A 23,655-nucleotide genomic window follows, 5' to 3' on the forward strand; every position below is an offset into this window, starting at 1 on the left:
TTTCGGCCCGTGCCACCCTGCATGGGGGCGCTACCTGACAAAACACTTCTGGTTATCAGACCGGCGCAGTGGGCCCGTTGACAAAGACGGGCCTGACAGAAGTTCTTTGAAGTGGCGCCCCTACGCAGAGTGGCACGGGTACGTTTGGTTTGGTTCGGTTTTTAGGGGGCTTAACGTCCCAAAGCAACTCAGGCTGTGAGGGACGCCGTAGTGAAGGGCTCCGGAGATTTCGACCACCTGGGGTTCTTTAACGTGCACTGACATCGCACAATACGAGGGCCTCTAGAATTTCGCCTCCATCGAAATTCGACCACCGCGGCCGGGATCAACCCGTGTCTTTCGGGTCAGCAGCCGAGCACCATAACCACTGAGCCAAAGCGGCGGCTGGCACGGGTAGGAACTTGATAGCAAGGGGATTCTGCTAGGTTTTCCCCCGATGGTACACATTTTAATGAGTGTGAACACCATAGTTCATGGCTTCGACTACTAGAATGCGCTTGTTAGTACACTAGGGCAAGGGTTGGTGTTCACGCTGTGATCAGAGAGCACAACGGTGTATGAATCTACTGCGATTAGTACTAACGCTATACTTGTGCGTGTGCGGTTTTTTTTATACGTCGTGAAGCTCTCGGAAAGAAACACACGCAGCAGCCTGTACAGTCTTCTTTTTGTCCCTTTTGCTGCGCTGTTTTTGCTTAAGTATGCAAAAACTCGGTCAACTCTCCGTTTTACTGTATCAGCTAAGATTCCATGAAATCCGCCTGTAAAGACTGCACACTTGCGAATCATTGGCTGCGTTTTATTTCAAAACGCCAGACACTTGCGTAACCCTTGCCAATCTTCAAACACCAACCCCGCCATCAGCTGGTAAAGAAAAAAAAAATATATGGCCACGAAACTCGCCCCATTTTTCAGCGCTAAAAAACGTTTATTCACCGTCCACGGACCAGGCGAGTCACACTTAAAAGGCAGCACTAAAATAATGGTCGAGTTGCGTCTGTCCTGCCATCGACCGACGACTGCTCCCGGAGACGGTTCCGCCAATTTTGAGTAGCTGTTGGAGATGTTTCGCTCACCGTCAACGACGCCATATTTTCTGCGACGCGACCTCTTTTAAGGCTGACGTAATTCTTGCTGGATCTGTGAAGGACAGATTATCTTAAAAGGGGAGGAACTACTGCCCCCCACTCTTCTAAGCGAGAAATTTTCCACGGGCAAACGACGTGCTACCGCCACCCCCCTACTTTTTTATGACGAGAGCAGCTCGAAAACTACATTCAGGGTTCGTACAAGCTATACAGAAAAAAATTCAAGGATATTCAAGGACTTTCAAGGCCCTTCTAGGAGGTTTTCAAGGTCTTGCTACGAAGCTGTATTTCGTAGTTTCGCAACAGAAAAGTATTTTCAAAAAATAAATATCTTTATTGCACTCAATGTAGGATAACATATCTGTCAAGACGCACCAAGGAAAGTTCAAGAGACCTCCTGAAGCTTTGCCTTAATCTCTTTGTTGAGGTTTAACAATTGCTCAGCCTTAGCCTTTGCTGCTTTTCTCATAGAATTTGATTTGATTATGTAAGTGAGGTCATTGGCTGCTTCCGCCTTTTCAGCATAGTCGTCTGCTGATGCAGTCAGATCGCTAACAGCTGCTTCCAGTATCTTCCTTTTTTTATTGAGGCTTTCAAGCTGGGCCTCAGCACAGCGCTTTTTTGACTGCTTGACACATTCTTGTTCCAGCCTTTTCTGGGCTTCCAAGTAAGCACTATAATGATGCCTTGCAGCTGATACCGCCTACCTCAAATCTTTTATGATGACAATGTTAAAGATACCACCTGCTTTTTCCACTGCATCGCACACAATTCGTTGTGAGATGTAAGAGAAGCCTTTCAAGTTCTCTACAGAGATCTGTCGGTTTATGCTAAAGCCTCTCTCAACAGTTGTCTGACCATGGCTTAGCACAAGCAAAGATTTTACAACTTTCCACAGCTCTGAATAAGAAGCATTGAACTGCAGAAGTTCACTAAAAAAGGTGTCCAGACTGGTGGCTTTCTCGAAAAGTCGCAGTTGATGTTTTTCTTGCGACAGCTCCGTGTACTCTGCAAGTACAGAGTCTCGACGCTGATCGGTCAGCCTCCCTGCCGCAATGAGTGCTTCCAACACTTTCTTGAGGCCTGCCAGGCACTCATTAGGCCTGCAGCACATTTGTCGAGGGTCAAGCGAGGAAAGGCCTCTAACCACTGTGAACCTCAAGGGGCTCTTCTCAAGGACCTTCTTCGTCACTGCGACTAGGAACTGCTTACACTCCATCTTGAACTGAAATATATCTTCTGCACTTGCATTGCACTTCTTCAGGATTTGTTAGACTGTGTGACCAACATCTACTTTTTCCAGTGGTGTATGATTCTTTGGGTCCTCTATATCAATTTGCAGCATGCCAGTGATCCCCGTTGCTGAAGACAATGTAGAACACTTGATAAATTTTGTCATTAACTTTCTGGCTATCGTCTCCAAGTCTCTCGCCAGAAGAAATAACATCGGTTTGTCTGTTTGGAATTCCATTAGGAATGGCTTCAGTGTGGCAGCAACACTAAGAGCAAAATTCAGCTTTGCCACTACTAATGTGTCCTGAACGAATTCAACAATGTTCTGAAAAGACACACACTTTGGCAGACTCACTTGCTTCTTCCTTGCGGATTCCACAAACTTCTTCACATCACTCCAGAGTTCCAGAGCTCTTTCGATGACTGCCACATTCTCAACCCAGCGATGGGCAACATATTTCAGAGGAAATACTGCCTTCCCAGTGAGTGCTGAAAAATCATGCCTCCTTGCAGGGGCATCCTCAAACAGTGCACTCAGACTGGACAAAAGGGTGTCGAGTCCCCACTTGCTCGCTATGACGCCTGCCTTGTAGGCATTGTGCACAGTGTGAAGGCTTCAAGTACCCAAGTCAAGACTGTGGACTTGAAAGTTCTGCTGCAGGTGAGATTGCAGCATCTTGAAGAACTTCAGGTTCACGTTGGGTCCGTCCATTGAGATTTGAAGAATCTTCGCCAGTGGCAACGGTTCTAGTGCACTCAGAAGTTGGTCTTTAATATCCTCAGCCGTTGCGTGCCCCATGAAAACAGAAGTGTAGTACTTCGTTACCACCTTTCTGGACGAGTCCCAAAATATTATGTGCACGTCCATTTGCTTTTCTTGAAGGCATTCATTAGCAGACTCATCAAAAAGTACGACATAGTTCTCGCACCGTTCTATATCTCGTTGCAGCGATGACAGAAAAAAAGGTCTGAGGCCGTGGCAGGTTATGTAAGCACATTTCCTCTCACCACATGAGAAGCCTTTAGCGATCTCGCTATCAGGAAACAAGCGTTTAAACAACTCGCCTGCTTCCGAAGAAGATCTGTAGGAGCAGTGGGTTGTGACTAACTTCAGCGTCCATAAAATTTCCGCATCTGTCACCAGATCGTTTACCTTGCACGCGATGTTGACGTCAGACGACTGCGATGGAGTATCTACGGGTCGCGCGCTCGCGCTAGCGGAAAAATACTCGCGCACCGAACCTGCCGCTGCTCTCTTCATACAGGCGCTGTGCTGTGCACTCTTCATGTGGCTTTTCAGTGCAGAATCGCCCATAGCAACAAGGTCGAAGCACTTCCCGCAAGGTTTGCATTTTGCTCGATGTGGATTCGTAGCATCCGGTGCCACCCAATCCTTGTAGGCGCTGTTACTGAGCCAAGCGCATTGAAATGTACACTTTCCGGGCATTTCTGCGGATCGCGGGATTGCTGCAGTCCCACGCAGAGAACTGTCTGAACACACGGCTGCAGAGAGTAAACGTCAGCGTACGCACGTGCAACGCAAAACCACGAGACGCCGAACCAACGGCCGGTGATGTCGATGGCGATACGGCCGTACACTTTTGAACGGGCGATCACGCCACCTCAATGTGGCCAGCTGTCTAAAGGGTTCCACCAAACTCTTCAAACTTTCAAGAAATTTCGTGTAACGGTCAGTAGAAAAACTATGCGCTGAGAAAATAATCATTTTTCCACTTTATGCACGGGTTTCGCACCAATTTTTTTTGTATATCGCGATTTCCATCCCGCACAGGAAATTTCAAGGGTTAAAAAAAATTAAGCACTTTCAAGGGCCTTGAAAACGCAATTTCCAAATTCAAGGGTTTTCAAGGGTTTCAAGGACCTGTGCGCACCCTGCTACATTCTCCAGAGCATCACGCTAAGAATACGCTCCACAACGCACCTGGTTTTCGTCCTTTGTTTCTACAATTCAAGACGTGAAACCGTATGCAGAGTTGAAAATATGGAAGAAAGGCGGGCGAGCGCCGTCGGCTCAGCGCGCACAGCTGCGGCCAGACGTGGCGAGTCACTTGTAATGACTTCAAAGCAAGCTTCCATTCCTCCTGGTTTGAAGGTCGAATTCCATAGCCACACGACCTCCAGCTTTGATTGGTAGGAGTACAGCCTCCGCTTTAATACCGTGAATAGTACTAAGGCTATGTACGTCAGTGTGCGGCACTTTCTTTTTAGTTTTGTTACGTCATGAAACCGTCAGAAGGAAACACGCTTAGCGGCTCTGATAGCATGAAATCCCCCGCCGCGGTGGCTCAGTGGTTAGGGCGCTCGACTACTGATCCGGAATTCCCGGGTTCGAACCCGACCGCGGCGGCTGCGTTTTTATGGAGGAAAAGCGCTAAGGCGCCCGTGTGCTGTGCGATGTCAGTGCACGTTAAAGATCCCCAGGTGGTCGAAATTACTCCGGCACCTCCTTCTTCCCTTCTTTCACTCCCTCCCTTGTACCTTCCCATATGGCGCGGTTCAGGTGTCCAACAATATATGAGACAGATACTGCGCCATTTTCTCTCCTCCAAAACCAATTATTATCATGAAATCAGTGTCGAGACCGCGCACACTTGCGAACCATTAGCAGCGCTTTCCCTGTATTTTTTTTTTAAACTGATACCTGCATAACCGTTTGTAAGCTTCTAACGCCACCGCCACGACGGTGGTAAAGAAAAAAACTGAATGGTCACGTAACAAGTCGCCCCATTTTTCAGCGGTAAAAAAACGTTTATTCCCCATGCACATAGAAGGCTAGTCACACTTAAAAGGCAACACTAAAATATGATGATGATGGATTTTTATGGCGCAAGGGTAGCTATGGCCAAAGAGCGCCATCTCACAAGGTATTTTTTCTTTTTCTCAAGGTGGGGTCAAAGACCCATTTCCCAAGCATTTCACCCTAAATAAGCCGAGCACCAGACCAGGGGAAAGCTTGTACCCATTGTATCACCGGTGGGTACCCGGCGGCACTGGGGATCGAACCCCGCACCTCCCGCATACGAGGCGGATGCTCAACCACTTGGCCACCGCTGCGGTGCAACACTAAAATAATGGGTGAGCTGCGTCTGTCCTGTCATCGACCGATGACTGCTCCCGGAGACAGTTGCGCCAATTTTGAATAGCTGTTCCCACGAAGAGGAAACTTTCACTTGGACCTGACGGAGTTGCCAGCTTTGGAGGGCGCCTGCAGAGTACAAGAGAGCATGCAGCTAGGTTAATAAAGTACAGCACTTCCCCAGACTATAAGCTGCCTGTAGGACACTGTGCAGATGACGGGGAGGAAAGGGGGCAGTTAAAGCGCTTCCAAGCGAACCTCTAAGCAAACGCCTGTACGATTGGCCTCTCGCAGCTAGCGCGTTCAATATAGAGTGGGTCTCATCGTGTATTCATTTTGTGCGGCAAGGAATTCCGAGTCACGAGAAGACAAGCGACAGCTTTAGATTTTTCAAAGAGCTTGAGAAAAGATGACACACCAGGTCGCTATCGCCCATTCCTCGGCGGTTTCAAAAAGTTGGCTTCACTGTGGATCCATGTGCATTGTCACGACGCACCCAAAGAAAATACAAAGGAGGCCCACAGCTGGGCCGCAATGCACAGGTATTAGGGCTCAAGAAAGCGCTGTCTCAAGGAACGTGTTAATCTCTACTTCCGGCGCAACAATTCGTACACTGCCTCGAGCATCCAACTGATTCCATTCCGGTGTAGACTTACTTGCCTGCTCCCAAATGTGCGTCAGGCGCAAAACCCGCAATCTAGCTTCTTTTCTTGCTACAACTAGGCTATACAAAACGATTTAACCGTGCCACATTCACCGACGATGCTCACCCATCAGCCACCACCTGTTTACGCCCAGATTTAAATTGTGAAAAAAAAAAATCAGGTGAACGCACAAGACATGACAAACCAAACGTAAGCAACGAGGTGCCACAGACACAGAAGCGTATAGCCACTACGTATAAGACTGCGCGGTTTCAGATTAAATCCTGCAACGGCAAAAATAATTACGTCTGCAAACCTGTAAACGTTACGGCTCGTTTGCGCCAATCGGAAGCACTCACCTTCTCCTGGACCTTTTTCGTTCCCTGGGGCCCTTTGGACGGAGCGGTAGCTACGATTCTCCCTTGGGCATTAGAGTCCAACTGCGCCAGCGCTCGGTCCTGCCCACATGCATGAGCTTTCTTGGGTGCCGCCGAACCAGCACCTTTCCCTCGGGGGGCGTTCACCAGCTCCTTCAAAGCGGAGCGGCCCGTGTCGGCGTCAGGCTTCTGTTTAGAGGGCTTCCTGTTCTCCAACATAGAGTCCTCAACGTTCTCCAATTGCTTCTTGAATCGGTCTTTCTGCGATCTTGTGCATGGCGGCGAGTAGAGGTCACCCACTCCTTTCACCGCCTTCCGAGGATTAGTCGCGTTAACGGAGGGCTTGCTGGTGGTAGTCGACGGCTTGCTTTTTCCTACTGCTTCTCCTGCTGCTATCGCTGTGGTCGGCTTGCGGCTGTCGCTGGCTGCTTTCTTCATTGTTGTATGAAGCGCGATAACCGAAGGCACACAGGGTGTTGCAGTGACGGGGAGCTAACGCTGAAGGGCGCTGGTTTGGCCTTGCAGTGCCCCCAGTGGCACGAGCTTTTGGATGGATGGATGGATGGATGGATGGATGGATGGATGGATGGATGGATGGATGGATGGATGGATGGATGGATGGATGGATGGATGGATGGATGGATGGATGGATGGATGGATGGATGGATGGATGGATGGATGGATGGATGGATGGATGGATGGATGGATGGATACGGCTGAACCCTTTACATCGGGCGGTGGCTCAAGCCACCTAGCCATGTCTTGTGAAATTTTACTCCTGTCTTGCTTTTAGCCACCAATCAGATAACCTTCGCTTGGTTACCTCTAACCTCTTAAAATCCACTTTCCCTTCACTATCCCTAAACCCCAATGCCTTGGGTAAGTCAGCCCCGCTGCCTTCCACTGTAGGGTGAAGCCCTTTACAGAAAAGTATCAAGTGTTCAGCCGTTTCCTCCTCCTCTCCGCACGCAATGCACAAAGTGTCTATCTCCTGGTACCTGACTCTATACTTCTTAGTCCGCAAAACTCCAGTCCTGGCCTCAAACAACAAAGAACTTCCCCTACAATTATCATAGATATTTTCTTTGACAATTTCCTGTTTAAAGGTCCGGTATGTTTCTAGTGCCGATTTCGTCAGCATCCCTGTTTTCCACAAAGCTTTCTCTGTTCCTTTAACCTTTTTCTTAACCGATAATTGCTGATTTGCCCCCTTACTGCTGTCGAGATATTTGCCTGTCAATTTTCTAGTTCGCTTTCTCCATTTCGTGTCAACATTCTTTATATACAGGTATCTGAAAACTTTCCTAGCCCACCGCTTTTCCTCCATCCTACTCAATCGTTCCTCAAATGCTACCTTACTGCTAGCCTCTCTGCTCTCGAAAGACGCCCATCCCATATCACCCTGTACCCCCTGATTTGGTGTATTGTCATGTGCTCCCAAAGCTAACCTCCCTACTCCCCGTTGCCTAATTTCCAGCCTTGCTTGAACATCTGGCCTCGTACACAGGACCGCAAGCACACATGCACACATGCAGCGCCCACTAGTAACGGATGTGCTTTTTCGGCTTTGATCTCACCTTTTGATTAAGGTAGTCGAGCGGCTACGACTTTATTGATTACGTTGGTGTTGTCCTCTAAAGGAAAACCCTATATTGGTGACTGGCCAAGACTCCTGTGACGACGTCCCAGTGTTAAAAAAGAAAAAAAATTGAAGCTGAGCATGTTTTACTTTCTATATTTTGTTTTTCAAGTAAAAAAGCGAGTGTTCAGAGAATTGCCTCCTTGCGCATGCGCACAGTGGCTCGTTTTGCGGAAACAATGATGTGGACCGTTGAAGTCGAGCAGCTGGAGCCATCGTTAAGACGAAAAAAAAAATTGGGAGGGGAGGTGCCACTTAAGGTCCGCCTTAAAGGGGCAATGACAGCCTATTTTGACGCATGCCCTGCTTATCGCCTTGAATTCCCAACAGGTTAAATTACTACAACCCTAATTTTCAGTTGATTCTGCGCGGTAAATATGTTTAAAACTATTTTCTTTTTCTTTTGCGAACTGCTTGCTAGTCTGGCAACTTCTGATCGCTGACTTCACGAGCGCATAAACGCCACGCGTCGTCTGCTGCGAGCTGTTGGGGTGCTTGCATGCACACTGTAGACTGCGGTCGCTCGAAATTTTTTTTCTTTTAGCCTAGCGAAATAAAATGCATTATCCGTGTTCTCTTTTGGGAAGCATTCAACTTAGTACGCGAGCTGAGTGATCCTTGGGGAAGCGGGCTTGCTCGTGGCGCCCACTTTCCGATTGTTGAGGAAACAGAAATCGATGGACTCCTGCTTCATTATTTACACTTAGAAGCATGCTGTTCGTATGTTACGAGTGTGGTCTCTTTTGAGCAGTCAAGTGCTCCCGTATGTGAAAAGCGGCACGTGCCGTGCATGCCTTCGCCGATGTGCGCCGTGAAAGCCGCGGCGTTTTGTAGCTAGCTACCAAGTTCTTGTCCGCTATTCATCGCTCGATAATTAAACTCAAATTATCAAAAGGTGGCACTAGAGTAACCTTGAGGCACGAAATGAGCCGAGAAAAGTTCCGAGTGTGACGACTTCCGCGCTGCATGTAAGCTTTTGTAAGTCGAGCAACCATTTCCTTCGACTCATATGTAGAACCTTTTTGCAGGAACCAAGCCGCTTGCAAAACCCTACGTAACTCGAATGCGTTCCCTGTCCACACCGATGAATAGTCTACGCCGTCTAAATGAGTGCTTCGAAATAATAGTACAGCATTTTCCTGTGCGTGCACATTGTGCCCCAGGAGTGCGACGATAACGACAACTGCAGCCCCGCGCTGAGGTTGATTACATGGCTGTGCGCAAACAGTACTGCTCGTTTGCGTGGCATAAAGCGTCAGGTGGGTTATCCCCATCTTAAATATTACGTACTCTTGCTCACAAATTGCACTTTCACTCATTTGCACACCATGATAACCCTGCAATAAGCGCCGATGATGCTATATCGCCTGCTTGGGAAACGCTTCACGTAGGATACCGGCGCTTTCCACCAATTGTATCTGCTTTGTCTTATGTCACCAAAATTTAATTTTAGATCGGTTTAGCTAAAGATGCGGTCGGACATTGCTCGAATTAACGAAAACAACCAGATTTGTTGTCCACAGTCGGCACCGACGGCTGCTGCCGGCTGCCTTCTGCACATGCTATGCAGACCGGGTCACATATATCGGCACTTCACTTTTATTTTACTCGCGTCCTGCAATGTAGGCAGTCGTCGCTTTGAAGGCACTGTAGCCAAAGCTACGCTCTACAGCTATTTGCAGGCGCTAAAACTTGCGAATTCGCTGTCCGCAATCGCCGAAATCGCACACACGAATCCTGCGTACTCGCTAGGCCTTGTCACGAAAGGGGCCGGATGAAAGCACATCTTCGCGTTTGCACGCACATAGCGTATGTCGCCGTGGCTAGCATGAGGTCCCATAAGTTTTAAAATTCTCAAGTTCATAGAATGTCATACCAACTAGTCCACTATCACTCTCTTCTGATTCCCACTAAGTAGACTCTTTAACGTTACTACGATATGCGATCGTTGATCGTGCTCGCGTCGCCGCCGGTCTAGTGTAACAAACCAGTGCGTCACCGACGGCATTTGCGTACCGATTAGCCCACCGACCATCGATCCCTGTCGCATCGGCCTATAGTGTGACCGGACGCTACATATACCGACGGAAAATTGCGTTACTGTTATTATCGCTTTTGCGGTACCAGTCATTCATATATGGGGGACGACTGCTACTTCGATCGCCCGCGAAAGTACAGGGGGGAATGGGACCTCGCTGCACACATTGCAGAAGCGAGAGCAGACGACGTTGCTCCCTGCATGTGCTTATGACGTCACGACAGCTTTCAATATGGCGGTCACTGCCGGTGGGAGGACTCTCCCGGTCTCAATTTCGATCGTATTTTTTTAGAAAATACAGCGCGTCCAGGGCAGCCCAATTCCAGAAATTGAATCATAAGCTCTTGCATTAGTTACTGAAGCAGAAAACTGCAATATGAAGAACGACCCTGTCATGGCCCCCTTGAGGACACGATCCGATAGGGTTGATGGGTTAATGCCCACATATACGCAGAATTGGTCATCCTCTACGGAACATTCATAGGCGCTTCATCCATTGAGCCGCGTGAGACAAACTTGGCTAAGTTTTTTCCTGTTTGGATCTGCACCAAGCTCTGGCAAATCTCTCACCGTGGATATTTATTTAATTATTTATTTTACAATACTGCCGCTCTCAGCCGAGAGCCTAGCAGAAGGGCATAAAAAAATGATTTCTTGTACGCGTACAAGTATACGTGTGAGTGACACAAATCACGAAGAAACAACATAATTCATCAAAATACAAGCGACAAATTAATAGAAGCGTACAATAGAAAACAACGTAGTATATAATGACAACTGTGCACGTCATAGTCATAAGCAAAAACGAGAAAGTTTAAAGAAGCAACCGCATTTCAATTCTACTTATTGAGAGTGCTACCTAAAATAGAATCGCGAACAAACATTAGAAGATCTTAATAATCTTTTGTGATTAACTCTAACTGTGAAACAAACCCGGATAATGAATTTGTTGTTGTTAATGATGAGCTAAGTTCATTCCATTCTCTGATCACGCGAGGAAAAAATGAGTACCTGAAAGTGTCGTTAGAGAAAGAATACTCAGTTAGCGTATGCTCGTGTTGATACCGTGTTTTTCTAGCTTGCGAATATGAAATGTACTGGCTGGTATCCATTTTATACTGACAATGCAGAATCTGAAAAAGGAACTTAAGTCGAGCTTGTTTTGCTCTCGTCAATAGTGTGTCAAGGCCTGAACAAGCTAAGAGACGCGAGGGTGAGTCAGTAGGACGGTATTTGCTGTGAATGAACCTTACGGCTTTTCTTTGTACGCCTTCAAGTTTAGCTATGTTAGTTGCTGTGTAAGGAAACCAAACTGTGTTAGCGTATTCTAAAATAGGTCTCACAAATGTTTTGTACGCCAGAAGCTTAATATTCATTGGAGCGAGCTTTAGGCGTCTTTTTAGATAAAATAGCTTTCGCAGTGCAGTGGCTGTAATATTAGTTATGTGTGTTTCCCATTTGAGGTTAGATGTAAATGTTATGCCTAAGTATTTATGTTGATCGACCTTCGAAAGAGGCATGTTATTAACGGTATAGGTGAAGTGAGATGGCTGTTTTTTTCTTGTTATTTTCATTGACACTGATTTATTTACATTAATAGACATTTGCCACTTGGAGCACCACTCGGCTAGCGTGTTAAGAGAACCAGAAAGAGCAAGATGGTCGTCATGGCTGTTAATTTCTTTATATATCACACAGTCATCAGCAAAGAGTTTAATTTTGCACCCTATATATTTGGTTATATCATTAATAAATATAATAAATAGCAGTGGCCCAAGAAGTGAGCCTTGTGGTACTCCAGATATGACAGGTACAATATCAGATGGCGTATGATCGAACAAAACAAGCTGAGAGCGGTTTGTTAAAAACTCTGTAATCCAAGCGGAAACTTCTCCCTTCCCAATAGCTTGTTCCAGTTTTGCGATGGGCTTGACGTGACTTACGCAATCAAAGGCTTTAGAAAAATCAAGTAATATCATGTCAATTTGAGAGCGATTATTAACACAAAAAGCAAGGCCATGAACTACCTCTGTTAGTTGAGTGATGGTTGATAAGCCTGATCGAAAACCATGCTGGTGGGGCGAGAGTATATCTTCGCGTTCTAGAAAGACTGTTATGTGTTTTAAAATGATATGCTCTAGTATTTTGCATGAAGTGCTGGTGAGCGATATAGGTCTGAAACTAGCAACATTATTTTTGTCTCCTGTCTTGTGGATCGGCACTATTTTAGCCTTTTTCCAATCATGTGGCAGATTAGCAGTTGATAGTGACTTGCGAAAAATCTGTCCTAGATACCTACTGCACCACTCAGCGTATTTTTTTAGGAATTCATTTGGAATTTCGTCGGGACCGTTTGCTTTTTTAGGGTCAATGTTGAGGAGAAGATTGTGAATTCCGGCGTCTGTTATTGTTAAGGGATCAAGCACCGAGGCGCGGGGTGGCGGGAGAGGGGAGGTGAACAGTTGTCTTTCGTGAAGGCTGACTGGAAGAAATTGTTGTATTGATTAGCCATTGTACTTTTCTCGTCTTTGGTTAGTTTGGTTGTCGTTGGCTGGGTAGTGCGCAGATGTTTCCAGAATCTTTGTGGACTGATCCTCAAGAAGCTAGGTAAAGTGATAGTGTAGTAGTATTGTTTCGAATCCTTTAGTTTTTTCTTGAACTGCGATATCGCAGACTTTAACTTTAAAGTTGTGGATAATATTGGGCTGATCTAGTTAACCCTACGAAGCCGTTTTACGCGCAATTTAGCATGAATGACGTCCCGTGTGATCCATGGATTCTTAAGCTGCTGTTTTTTCTTTATCATTGGGATGAAATTTTTTACACAGTGAAGGACGATGCTTTTAAAATGTAGCCATAAAGTATTTACGTCAGTAGGTTCTTCAGAAGCTTTTTCCAAGAAGGAATTGAATTCATGCGACAGATGAGTTAGCATGCTGCGTCATCTGCCCCATGAAAGTTGAAAAAACTTTTTACCGTAGACGGGCTAGTAATGGAATGATCAAGCGGGAGTGTGCACATAGGTATACTGTGGTCAGCTTTCCCTTTAATAATTTCAATTTTTGCTTCACTTAAAGGAAAATGGTCATTAAGAAATATGAGGTCGAGGATATTTTTTGCTGAGCCTTGAATGCGAGTGGGACTAGTGACAAGTTGATGAAGGTCAAAAATTTAGCATTATGTCTATTAGCACTTCTGAAGCTTCTGATGTGCAGTGCATTGTGAACCAGTCTATATCGGCAAGGTTAAAGTCTCCCGCAAGAATAATCCTGGATTGATGGACATGACGCTACATATATTGTTGAATTGCTGAAAGACATGCACAGTCAGAGGAAGGGCTTCTATAAACGCAACCAGTTATGACTGACATCCCATCGCACAATAGTTTGCAGAAAACTGCTTCAGCGTTGTCCACCTTGGGAAGAAGGACAAAGTGAAGAGAATTTTTTATCAGCAAGGCCACGCCTCCACCGCGTGAAGGCCGGTCTTTCCGGATGATTGTGTAGTTTGGCGGGGCAATCTCGTGATCGAGTATAGCGGGCGATAGCCATGTTTTCGTGATGGCCACAATATCGGGATCGTAGTCGATTAGAAGGCTTTCTAAGTCTTCCGTTTTATTTAGGACAGTGTGGACATTTACATTTATCAATCTCAATTTTTTGATAGTGCAGCTTGTGCGGTTTGACGGGTTATTCGGCGGCTTGTTTCTGGGTCATCGTATTTGAGGAAACAACAACAGCAACATTGACAGATCCCTCGAAGTTCTCGTACGCCTCCTGGCGAAGTGGTGCAGCGGTCAATTACGCGATTCACTACCCTGCGATGGCAGGTGCTGCCACCGGTGGTGCTTGATCGGCCCAGGATGTTATTCGCGGTCAACCTGTCGCGACCACTCATTACTTTATCTGCCATAGAGCGCAGTTGGCTCACAATTATGATTGTCAGGCTGTGATGACGCCACAAGGCTACGTGCCCCATGTGACCCACCTGCCGGTTGGGTTACTACTGTGGAGATTTTTGGAGGATTTTTCGATCACCGTCCACGACGACGACGCCGTAATTTCTGCGACACAAAATTTTGTCGCATGTCCAAAAATCCTAGATTCTATCCCTGGTAATTCATATTTCTTTAATTCATTTGACTGTTCCAATTTTTATATTGATTTAGTCTTCTCACGCCAATTTTTCCTCGCGCAAATATCTCATTGGGATTATCTACTGAACCTTGGCCAATCCCCCTGCGTGAGTATGTGCCATGCTTACTAAGGCTGACGCATTCATGTGGGATCTGTGCAAGTAAAGATTATCTTAAAAGGGGAGGAACTACAGCCCCCAACTCTTTTAAGCAAGAAATTTTCCACAGGCAAACGACGTGGTACAGCCAACCCCCTTACTTTTTTATGACGAGAGCAGCTCGAAAACTGCATTCTGCAGATGAGCATGCCAAGGATGCGCTCCATAATGCACCTGGTTTTCGTCCTTTACAGCTTCTCCAATTCAAGACGTGAAACCATGTGCCGAGTCGAAAATATGGTAGAAAGCGAGCTTGCGCCCTCGGCTCATCGCGAACCGCTGCGGCCAGGCTTGGCGAGTCACGTGGAATGACGTCACAGCAAGCTTCCATTCCTCCTGGTTTGAAGGTCGAATTTCATAGCCACACGACCTCCAGCTTTGTGTGGGAGGAGTGCAGCCTTGGCTCTAATACCGTGAATAGTACTAAGGCTATGTCCGTCAGTGTGCGGCACTTTTTTCTTTGTTATGTCAGTTTACGTTAGTTTTGTTAAGTCATGAAACCCTAAGAAGGAAACACGCTTTGCTGCTCTGATTTCATGAGTAAGACGTTCTGGCAGGCTAGTTGGTACACAATCATTTCTGAAAGGGTCTGCGCCAACAAGACTTTCACAGGAAAAAGGGGGCAGAGACGATAGGAAAGAAGCGCAACTTTCAACTTTAATCACGACAAAAGAAGCCAGGCGCACTTATCTATCCGCTGTTATCCAGAGACAAGCTGCATGAAATAGTGTCAACCTAACAACCATCCACAGCACCTCAAAGAACAGCTATATTTTACTCGCGTCCGCACAGTACTCGAATATGCATCAGTGTGCTGGGACCCGCACACACAAGAACTTATTGACAAATTGGAAAAAATTCAAAATAGGGCAGTCCGCTTTGTACTTGGAAACTATTCCAGGACACTCAGTGTCTCGGAAAGCAAAAGGAATCTTCAGTGGCCAGAACTTAAAACTCGAAGAAGAAACCTGAGATTAAAATTTTTGCATAACATTTTCTATTCCAAGACTGGCATAGACGGATCAAAATATTTGAAGCCGCCTTTCTATGTCTCGAAGCGAAGGGACCACAATTTAAAGTTTCATGAATTTCCTTTTAAAGGTGACGTACTCCGTTATTCGTTTTTTTCTGCGAACAGTTCGCGAATGGAATGCTTTGCCGCCACATATTGTTAATGTTCTACCTAATGATGCCTTTTTTCACGCGTTAAGTGCATGATTTTTTGTTTTTTGAATGTGAAAGTGCCCCCCTGCTGTAATGCTGAAAGGCGATGCAGGTACCAAATAAATAAATAAATAAATAAATAAACACGAGAAAGAGCGATGGGGCATATCTAAGTGAGATTAAAAACCTAGGAAGTCGAACATATCAACACTGCCGAGGTATGGTAAAAAAAGAATTCACATGGGATAACAACAATGCATAACACCATAGAATACAGGGCTGCATGAAATATGACAGTGAAAACAAAAGAAGTGTGTAACAAGAAGAAGATATGCATCACATGAAAAAATTCTGACAATGAAAGGATACAAGAGAGACGGGGATAAAAACCGTGTAAAGGGCTGCACAAAAAAAGATAAAAGCACATTAAAAATTCTCAAAGCAAACTAAAAAACAGAGCAGCGACGGGGTTGAGAGACTAGATGTAACTATCCAAAAAGGATAGTTCATTCCTAGAAAGGTTAATAGAAGGCGTCCTAACGCACTTGTCTTTTCTTAGGTCATTTAAAAAGGCCTCAATTACTTCTCTATAGGTCTTGTTCTGAGCCTTAGCTTGAAACCGAGTTTCATCAAACTTGGGGTAGCATTTTTGGCAACTGCTGCAGTGTAAAAGAATTCTACCTCCATATTTCCTCTTCAGAGTGACGTTGTGCTTGTGGTTGCGCTCATTGAAACATTTCCCGGTTTGCCCCACACTCACTTTGCCGCACGTGAAGGAAAACTCATACACAACATTGGCAGTGCATTGTTTGTGCAAGGTGTCTATAACAGCGGATATATCACCGCGCCTGGCTTCTTTTGTCGTCATTAAAGTTGAAAGTGGCGCTTTCATCTCGTCTCTACCCCTTTTTTTCCTGTGAAGTCTTTTTAGCGCAAAGCTTTTCAGAAATGATTTCATGAAACCCATGTCAAGACCGCGCACACTTGCAAACCATTGGCAACGCTTTCCGCGTTTTTTTTAAACAACAGATACCTGCATAACTATTAGCAAGCATCTAACACCACCGCCGCCATTGTGGTGAAGAAAAAAACGAAATGGGCACATGACAACTCGCCCCATTTTTAAGCGCTAAAAAAACGTTTATTCCCCATCCACATAGAAGGCTAGTCACACTTAAAAGGCAAAACTAAATAATGGGTGAGCTGCGTCTGTCCTGTCATCGACCGATGACTGCTCCCGGAGACAGTTGCGCCAATTTTGAGTAGCTGTTCCCACGGAGAGGAAACTTTCACTTGGACCTGACGGAGTTGCCAGCTTTGGAGGGCGCCTGCAGAGTAGAAGAGAGCATGCAGTTAGGGTAATACAGTACATCACTTCAGACAAGCAGCTGCCTGTAGGACACTGTGCAGATGAGGGGGTAGGGGGGGGGGGAAGTTAAAGCCCCTCCAAGCGAACCTCTAACCAGACGCCTGTACGATTGGCCTTTTTTCACGGTTAGCGCGTTCAATGTGGCGTGGGTCTCGTCGTGTATTCATTTTGTGCGGCAACGAATACCGAGTCACAAGAAGGCAAGCGACAGATTCAGATTTTTTAATGAGCTTGAGAAAAGCTGACACACCAGGTCGCTATTGCCCATCTCTCAGCGGTTTCAAAAAGTTTGCTTCACCATGGAACTATATGCATTGTCACGACGCACCAAAAAAAAAAGGAGGCCCCCCGGGGGGCCGCAATGCAGAGGGACTAGGGCTCTAGAAAGCGCTGTCTCAGGGAATGTGTTAATCCGTACTTCAGGCGCAACAATTCGTACACTGCCTCATGCATCCAACGAATTCCATTCCTGTGTAGACTTATTTGCCTGCTCCCGAATGTGTGTCAGGTGCAAGAGCTGCAATCTAGCTTCTTTTCTTGTTTCAACTAGGTTATGAAAAACGATTTAACTGTGCCACATTCACCAAAGAAGCTCAGACGTCATCCACAACCTTTTTTTCTCCCAGTCTTAAATTGTTAAGAAAAAAAACGGGTGAACGCCGGGAACATGCCAAACCAAACGCAAGCAACCAGGAGCTACACACGTGGAAGCGTATAGCCACTTAGCCACTGCTTATAAGACGGCGCGCTATAAGGTTAAATACTGTAACTGCAAACACAACTACCTCTGCTACTCTGTAAACGTTGAAGCACGTTTGCATCAATCGAAGCGCTCACATTTGCCTGGACCTTTTTCGCTCCCTTGGCCCCCTTGGACGGAGCGGTAGCTACAATTCTCCCTTGGGCGCTCGAGCACAAGTCCGGCAGTGCTCGGTCCTGCCGACATGTTTGAGCGTTCTTGGGTGCCGCCGAACCAGCACCTTTCCCTCGGCGGGCGTTCCCCAGCTCCTTCAAAGCGGGGCGGCCCATGTCGGCGTCAGGCTTCTGTTTAGAGGGCTGGTTGTTATCAAACATGGAGTCCTCGACGTTCTCCAATTGCTTCTTGAATCGGTCTTTCTGCGATCTTGTGCATGGCGGCGAATAAAGGTCACCCTCTCCTGTTGCCGCCTGCCGAGGCTTAGTCGCGTTTGCGGAGGGCTTGCTGGTGGTACTCGACGGCTTGCTTTTTCCTACTGCTTCTCCTGCTGCTATCGCTGTGGTCGGCTTGCGGCTGTCGCTGGCTCCTTTCTTCATTGTTGTATGAATTCGTGATAACCGAAGGCCTACACGGCGTTGCAGTGACGAAGAACTAACTCTGAAGGTCGCTGCTTTGGCTGCGCGGTACGCCCAGTGGCACGAGCTTTTCTAGGACACATGCAGCGCCCCCTAGCAACGGATGACTTTTTCGGTTTTGATCTCACCTTTTGATTAAGGTAGTCGAGCGGCTACTGCTTTAATAATTACGTTGCTGTTGTCCTCGAAAGGAAAACACTATGTTGGTGACTGGCCAAGAGTCCTGTGACGACGTCCCAGTGTTAAAAAAGAAAAAGAAATTGAAGCTGGGCACATTTTACTTTCTATTTACTTTTTTGCGGATGAATAAAAGAAGTGGTCAGAGAATTGCCTCTTTGCGCATGCGCACAGTAGCTTGTTTTGCTGAAACGATGATGTGCACCGTTCAAGTCGAGCACCTGGAGCCATTGTTGAGGAGAAAAAAAATCGAGGTGACACGACAGCACCTTTCGTCAAACATAGTTCGATGGCGCCTGCCGGGCTCGTCTGTTCTCGCTGTCGGGGCCTCCGATCACAACAATCCGTCCGCCGCCAAGAAGACGCCACGAAGTGGTTGCAGCTGGTCGGTGCACCACGAATGGGCGTCAGAGCCCCAGTCGGCCTCGTAGTAGTCAGTCCACTTGACCTGCACAGCTGGCAAGGGTCCTCAACGGAGCATTAGCGATCCCATCTGAGCTCAGCCCCTACCTCCGGCTAGGCAGCACGCGGCCAGCCTCAGAACATTGCCAGGTCTTTAATACAGAGCAATATGGCTGCAAATTTTGGATGACTTAACCCTCGCCAACAGCTCACGCCCGGAAGTCTGCTGAACCAAAACTAGTTCCTCTTTGTTTTTCCTTTTTTCGCAAGACATGCGACGACTGCCTGTAACTCGAAACAGAGACTGGCTCTTCGAGGGGCGAATGTCACATTTCCGTCATCGTTCGCCGTTTTTCTGTTACGCGGAATTTCGGTTTAAAATGACCTTAGCCTCATCGAGTTTCCACTTGTGCTCCTTTACGCTCGGCACACAAGAACCAGGTGTGCAGTCTTTGTCGAAAGTACACAGCCCAAGGGGTCTGCTTCTGAGCTCTGCAGTGCGGCTTCTCTTGCATACTCAGGTACCCTAATCTTACGAAGGCGGGAGGAACAAATGTCCTCAACCGTCCCAATCTTAGAACTGTCAGATGTGCGTAAGAGCCCCGCTACAAGGGTTGGAGGCAAACCCCTTGGGCAGTATGCTTTTGACAAGTACTCTACGTACGCCTTTGCTGCGGCAGGATGTGAAACCTCTACGTCTGTTTTCCTACATTTCTCTGAAATTATAGGCATTCTCCAAATGATACTTACATTTCTAGCGTTAATATTTCTTATTCCTTTTTTTATTTGATACTGTAAGTCCCATCAGGGACTGTAACAGGAAGGGCTCTGAATGATACAGTTGTAGTGCACATGTTGGTAAGTAAACAATTTGAACAATAACATATAGCAAAAATAGTTACAAAATCGGTTAGAGAATTCAAATTGAGGTACAAATAATAGGCGGCAAACATGATGAAAAGCATACCAAAAACGGAAGTCGGCTGCAGTTAGTGTTGTATTTTCAATCTAGGCACAAACAAAACGGTAAAAATAAACAGGGCAGAAAAGTGTGGAAAATGAGAATAACTACTGGGAAGAAGAAGAAAGGGAATTTTAATGAAAGAAAGGCGGAGAGGTCGGCCGGTGGTAACAGGGCCCTGGCCTGCTACTCCACACAGGGGAAAGGGAAGAGGAGGAAAAGGAAAGTGTGAATGAAGGCTGATGATGGCATAATACAATGAGTTTCACGGGTGATGTCTATGCACACGCACACACACACACACACAACACTGGCTGGCGCTCGCATCGCGGTTACTGGACACACATAAAACTCAAAACTGGTGTCTGCAACACAACACCAACACATGTCATTAACCATGTAGGTTGTGCACAGGCGGTCACAAACGAGTATCCAGGCCTGTTTCACACAAAAAGTTGAGCAGGGCTTTTGTCACACGCCACCAATCAGAACGTCTCGTCCTTGCGCCCAGAAGAGTTTCCTCAGAGAGAGGGCGAGAGTCCAGGTTTTTCACGGTCGCCTCCAATGTTGTTCTTTCAGAAGTATACTTCGGGCACGCGCAAAGAAGGTGTCCAATAGTCTCTGGTGTGTTGCACTGTGCGCAATTTGGGTTACTTTCGATGCCGATTTTGTGAAGATAGTGTTTGGTGTAGGCAACGCCAAGCCGTAGCCGATGGAGTAAAGTCCCATGACGTCGCATCACCACAGATGGGAAATGTAATCGTGAGCCAGCGTCAACTGGGAAACAAACAAGTGATCTATAACCAGGGCACTGAACGCATCTAATGATGAGCTGTTAGTAATATCTATGTTTAGATTGTTCCAATCTCGTGTAGCTCGAGAGAAAAATGAGTATTTGAATATGTCAGTTCGGAATGGAAACTCGTTTAATTTGTGTGTGAGGTTGTGGCGGGTCGATGTAGTTTTTGTGGTCGTTATGTATTTTGTAGCGGGCACTTTTAGTTGGTTGTGTATTAGCTGATACATAATTTTAAGTCTTGCGAATTTTGCTCTGTTCTCCAGGGTTAGAAGTTCTGCACGTTTTAGTAATTGTGTTGGTGAGTCTGTAACAGAGTGTTTATTATATACACATCTTAGTGCCTTTCTCTGCACCCCTTCAAGTTTTTTAATGAGCTTGTTAGTAAAGGGAAACCAAACGGTGTTGCCGTAGTCTCGAATTGGTCTGACAATAGTTTTATATGCTAGTAATTTTATTTCAGAGGGTGCTATTTAAAGCGTCTGTTAATGATGAAGACTTGTTTTAGTGCGTTAGATGTGATGATCTTAACGTGCGAATTCCATCTGAAATCAGAGGTTAGTGTCACACCAAGGTACTTATGCTCAAGGACAGATGCAAGATGAATATTATTAAGCGCGTACTGAAAAGCTGATGTGTGTTTTTTCCTAATTATAAAAGAACAGATTTATTTAAATTGATGTCCATCTGCCAGTCCTGACACCACTGGTACACATATAAGGGCAGATGTCACGCGAGAACAACGCAAAAAACTACGAACGAAAGGACGAAAAACACGACTTTTTGCATTGATATACTCAGCAGACACCCGACTTCCGGGAGAAGCCGTCGAACTTACGGCGACTTCAGTCGCGCTCGCCTCGGAAAGCGGCAATGCGGCATCCAGCCACCAAATGGAGGTCAGGGCTTTAGTTGTGCTTTAGTCAGGCTTGCCTTAATGCTCGAGCCCTCGTGCAGGGTGGAGTCATTCTGTGAAACGGTGAGTGCCGCCTAGCGCTTTTAGATAAAGGAAGTTGGGAAACAGCCGCAGCGCGCCAGTGAGCGGCGCGGACCCCTGCGATTGCCACCTAGGCTGTGGCGCTACATGCAAGCGAACCGCTCGCGAACTCCGCCGCGGCGGCGAGTACACCCTCTCTCAAGCCGCGGGGAAAGCCCCAGCGGCTGGTGCGGCGAGGTTCGGGCAAGTTGGAAATTTTCGCGGCAGCGACACAAACTTTTGTTTAAAAAATAAATTGTATAAAGTGCCGTTTAATGCTTAAAACGCATTATATATATTTATTTAAAGAAACTGTGAAAAGAATTGCAAAATAATGCTTTTGTATTACGCTTTTTTTGTGTTTGCAGGCCACCAAAACTGGTTGCAGGCCACCAAAACCGGTTGCAGGCGCATATCTTTTGCCAGCAACATTGGTTTTCGTAGCGGTGGGAAACGCGCAGCGGCGATGCATGTGAAACGAAAGCTCGCGAACCGCTTCGCAGCGCCGCGCCGCTGTTCGCTCTGTTCGCCAATTCGCTTGCATGTGAACCGCCCTTTAGAGGGTGCGCGCATTGAGGCAGCCTATGCGTGACTAAGCTACAACTAAAGTAGTGATCTCCATTCGGTGGCTGGATGCCGCATTCCCGCTTTCGGAGGCGAGCGCGAGCGAAGTCAATGGAAGTTGGGCGGCTTCACCCGGAAGTCGGGTGTCTGATGAGTATATCAATGCAAAAAGTGTTTTTCGTCCTTTCGTTCTTAGATTTTTTCGTTGTTCTCGCGTGAGGTCTGCCCTTATATCAAAGGAATAAGAAAGCTGAACGCGAGAAATGTAAGTATCTTTTGGAGAATGCCTATAATTTCAGAGAAATGAAGGAAAACAGACATGAAGGTTTCACATCCTACCGCAGCAAAGGCGTACGTAGAGTACTTGTCAAAAGCATACAGCCCAACGGGTTTGCCTCCAATTCTTGTAGCTGGCCTGTTACGCACATTGGAAAGTTGGAAGATTGGGAAAGTTGAGGACATTTGTTCCTCCCGCCTTCGTAAGATTAGGGTACCTGAGTATGCAAGAGGAGCCGCACTGCAGAGCTCAGAAGCAGACCCCTTGGGCTGTGTACTTTTGACAAAGACTGCACAGCTTGTTCTTGTCTGCCGAGCGTAAAGGAGCACAAGTGGAAACTCGATGAGGCTAAGGTAATTTTAAACCGAAATTCCGCGTAACAGAGAAACGGCGAACGATGAGGGAAATCGTGACACTCGCCCCTCGAAGAGCCAGTCTCTGTTTCGAGTTACAGGCAGTCGTCACATAGATCGCGGGTGGTGTGCGCATCGGGACGACCGGCACACTGCTGAGCAGACGGGGCTCCGTGCGTACGTGTTGTCTGTAGCGACATCCTGTCGTCTGCTCGTATCGTCCGCATTTCAGTGCGTAAGACCCTTCTTTTTGAGGCGCCTCTCCCCAAGACTTTGCTGGTCTTCTCGTGCAGGTGACGGCGCAACACGTACGCATTGTCGCGGAGAAAGAAGGGAACGACGAAGGTGAAAACCGGGAGTGACAAAAGCTCGCGAAATGCAAAAGCTTCAACGTGACAGCGATGCTGCTTCAGCGCCCCATGACGCCTCTGCGAGAAGTCCGCTTTTTACCAAAGGGCTTTTCTCGGCGTGAGCACTGGCAGAGATAAGTGAGATAGCAGCTGTCACGGGGCAGCTTGCTTCAAGTTAGGGACGGTAAATAACGCTAAGTAAATGATACCATTATGAAAACATTTCGGACGGCTGATTTTTAAGATGCCACTTGTGTTACGACATTGTATTGCTGGCAGCAAATATTAAAAAGTAAGGTAAATAATCATTCCAGTTTAATTAACAGAAGACTGCTGCAGACTAGGCCACGCTACTCTAACCCTGTGTTGGTATCACTGTTATAAGACGCTCCATATTTTTAAAGCCTTGTTTATCTTTAGCTGGAACACCGGATACGTTCGTCTAAAGATGAGAAAGGAAATTTTAAAGGGTTTATTTAGAGCCACAGGTCACGAAGTAGGCAGATTAAGAGGCCTATTATGTCA

The 23,655-nt window shown here is 46.6% G+C and overlaps 2 protein-coding genes and 1 pseudogene across 2 annotated transcripts; all 3 read right to left on the reverse strand.

Moving 5' to 3' along the window:
* Positions 1 to 1,435: 1,435 nt before the first annotated feature.
* On the reverse strand, positions 1,436 to 3,315 carry LOC144100499 (uncharacterized; annotated as a pseudogene).
* Positions 3,316 to 5,411: 2,096 nt separating this feature from the next.
* LOC144100500 (uncharacterized) lies at positions 5,412 to 6,979 on the reverse strand. The gene is made up of 2 exons (XM_077633435.1): positions 6,422 to 6,979; positions 5,412 to 5,547 (listed from the first exon to the last, which is right to left on the reverse strand). Exons 1-2 carry the CDS (start codon positions 6,875 to 6,877, stop codon positions 5,509 to 5,511), a joined length of 495 nt encoding a protein of 164 aa, XP_077489561.1. The 5' UTR covers positions 6,878 to 6,979; the 3' UTR covers positions 5,412 to 5,508.
* Positions 6,980 to 16,768: 9,789 nt separating this feature from the next.
* Positions 16,769 to 18,238, reverse strand: LOC144100501 (uncharacterized). The gene is made up of 2 exons (XM_077633436.1): positions 17,780 to 18,238; positions 16,769 to 16,901 (listed from the first exon to the last, which is right to left on the reverse strand). Exons 1-2 carry the CDS (start codon positions 18,233 to 18,235, stop codon positions 16,863 to 16,865), a joined length of 495 nt encoding a protein of 164 aa, XP_077489562.1. The 5' UTR covers positions 18,236 to 18,238; the 3' UTR covers positions 16,769 to 16,862.
* Between the last annotated feature and the right edge of the window lie 5,417 nt (positions 18,239 to 23,655).

Source organism: Amblyomma americanum, chromosome 8 (genome assembly GCF_052857255.1).
Source record: "Amblyomma americanum isolate KBUSLIRL-KWMA chromosome 8, ASM5285725v1, whole genome shotgun sequence".
In the NCBI taxonomy this organism is placed as follows: domain Eukaryota; kingdom Metazoa; phylum Arthropoda; class Arachnida; order Ixodida; family Ixodidae; genus Amblyomma; species Amblyomma americanum.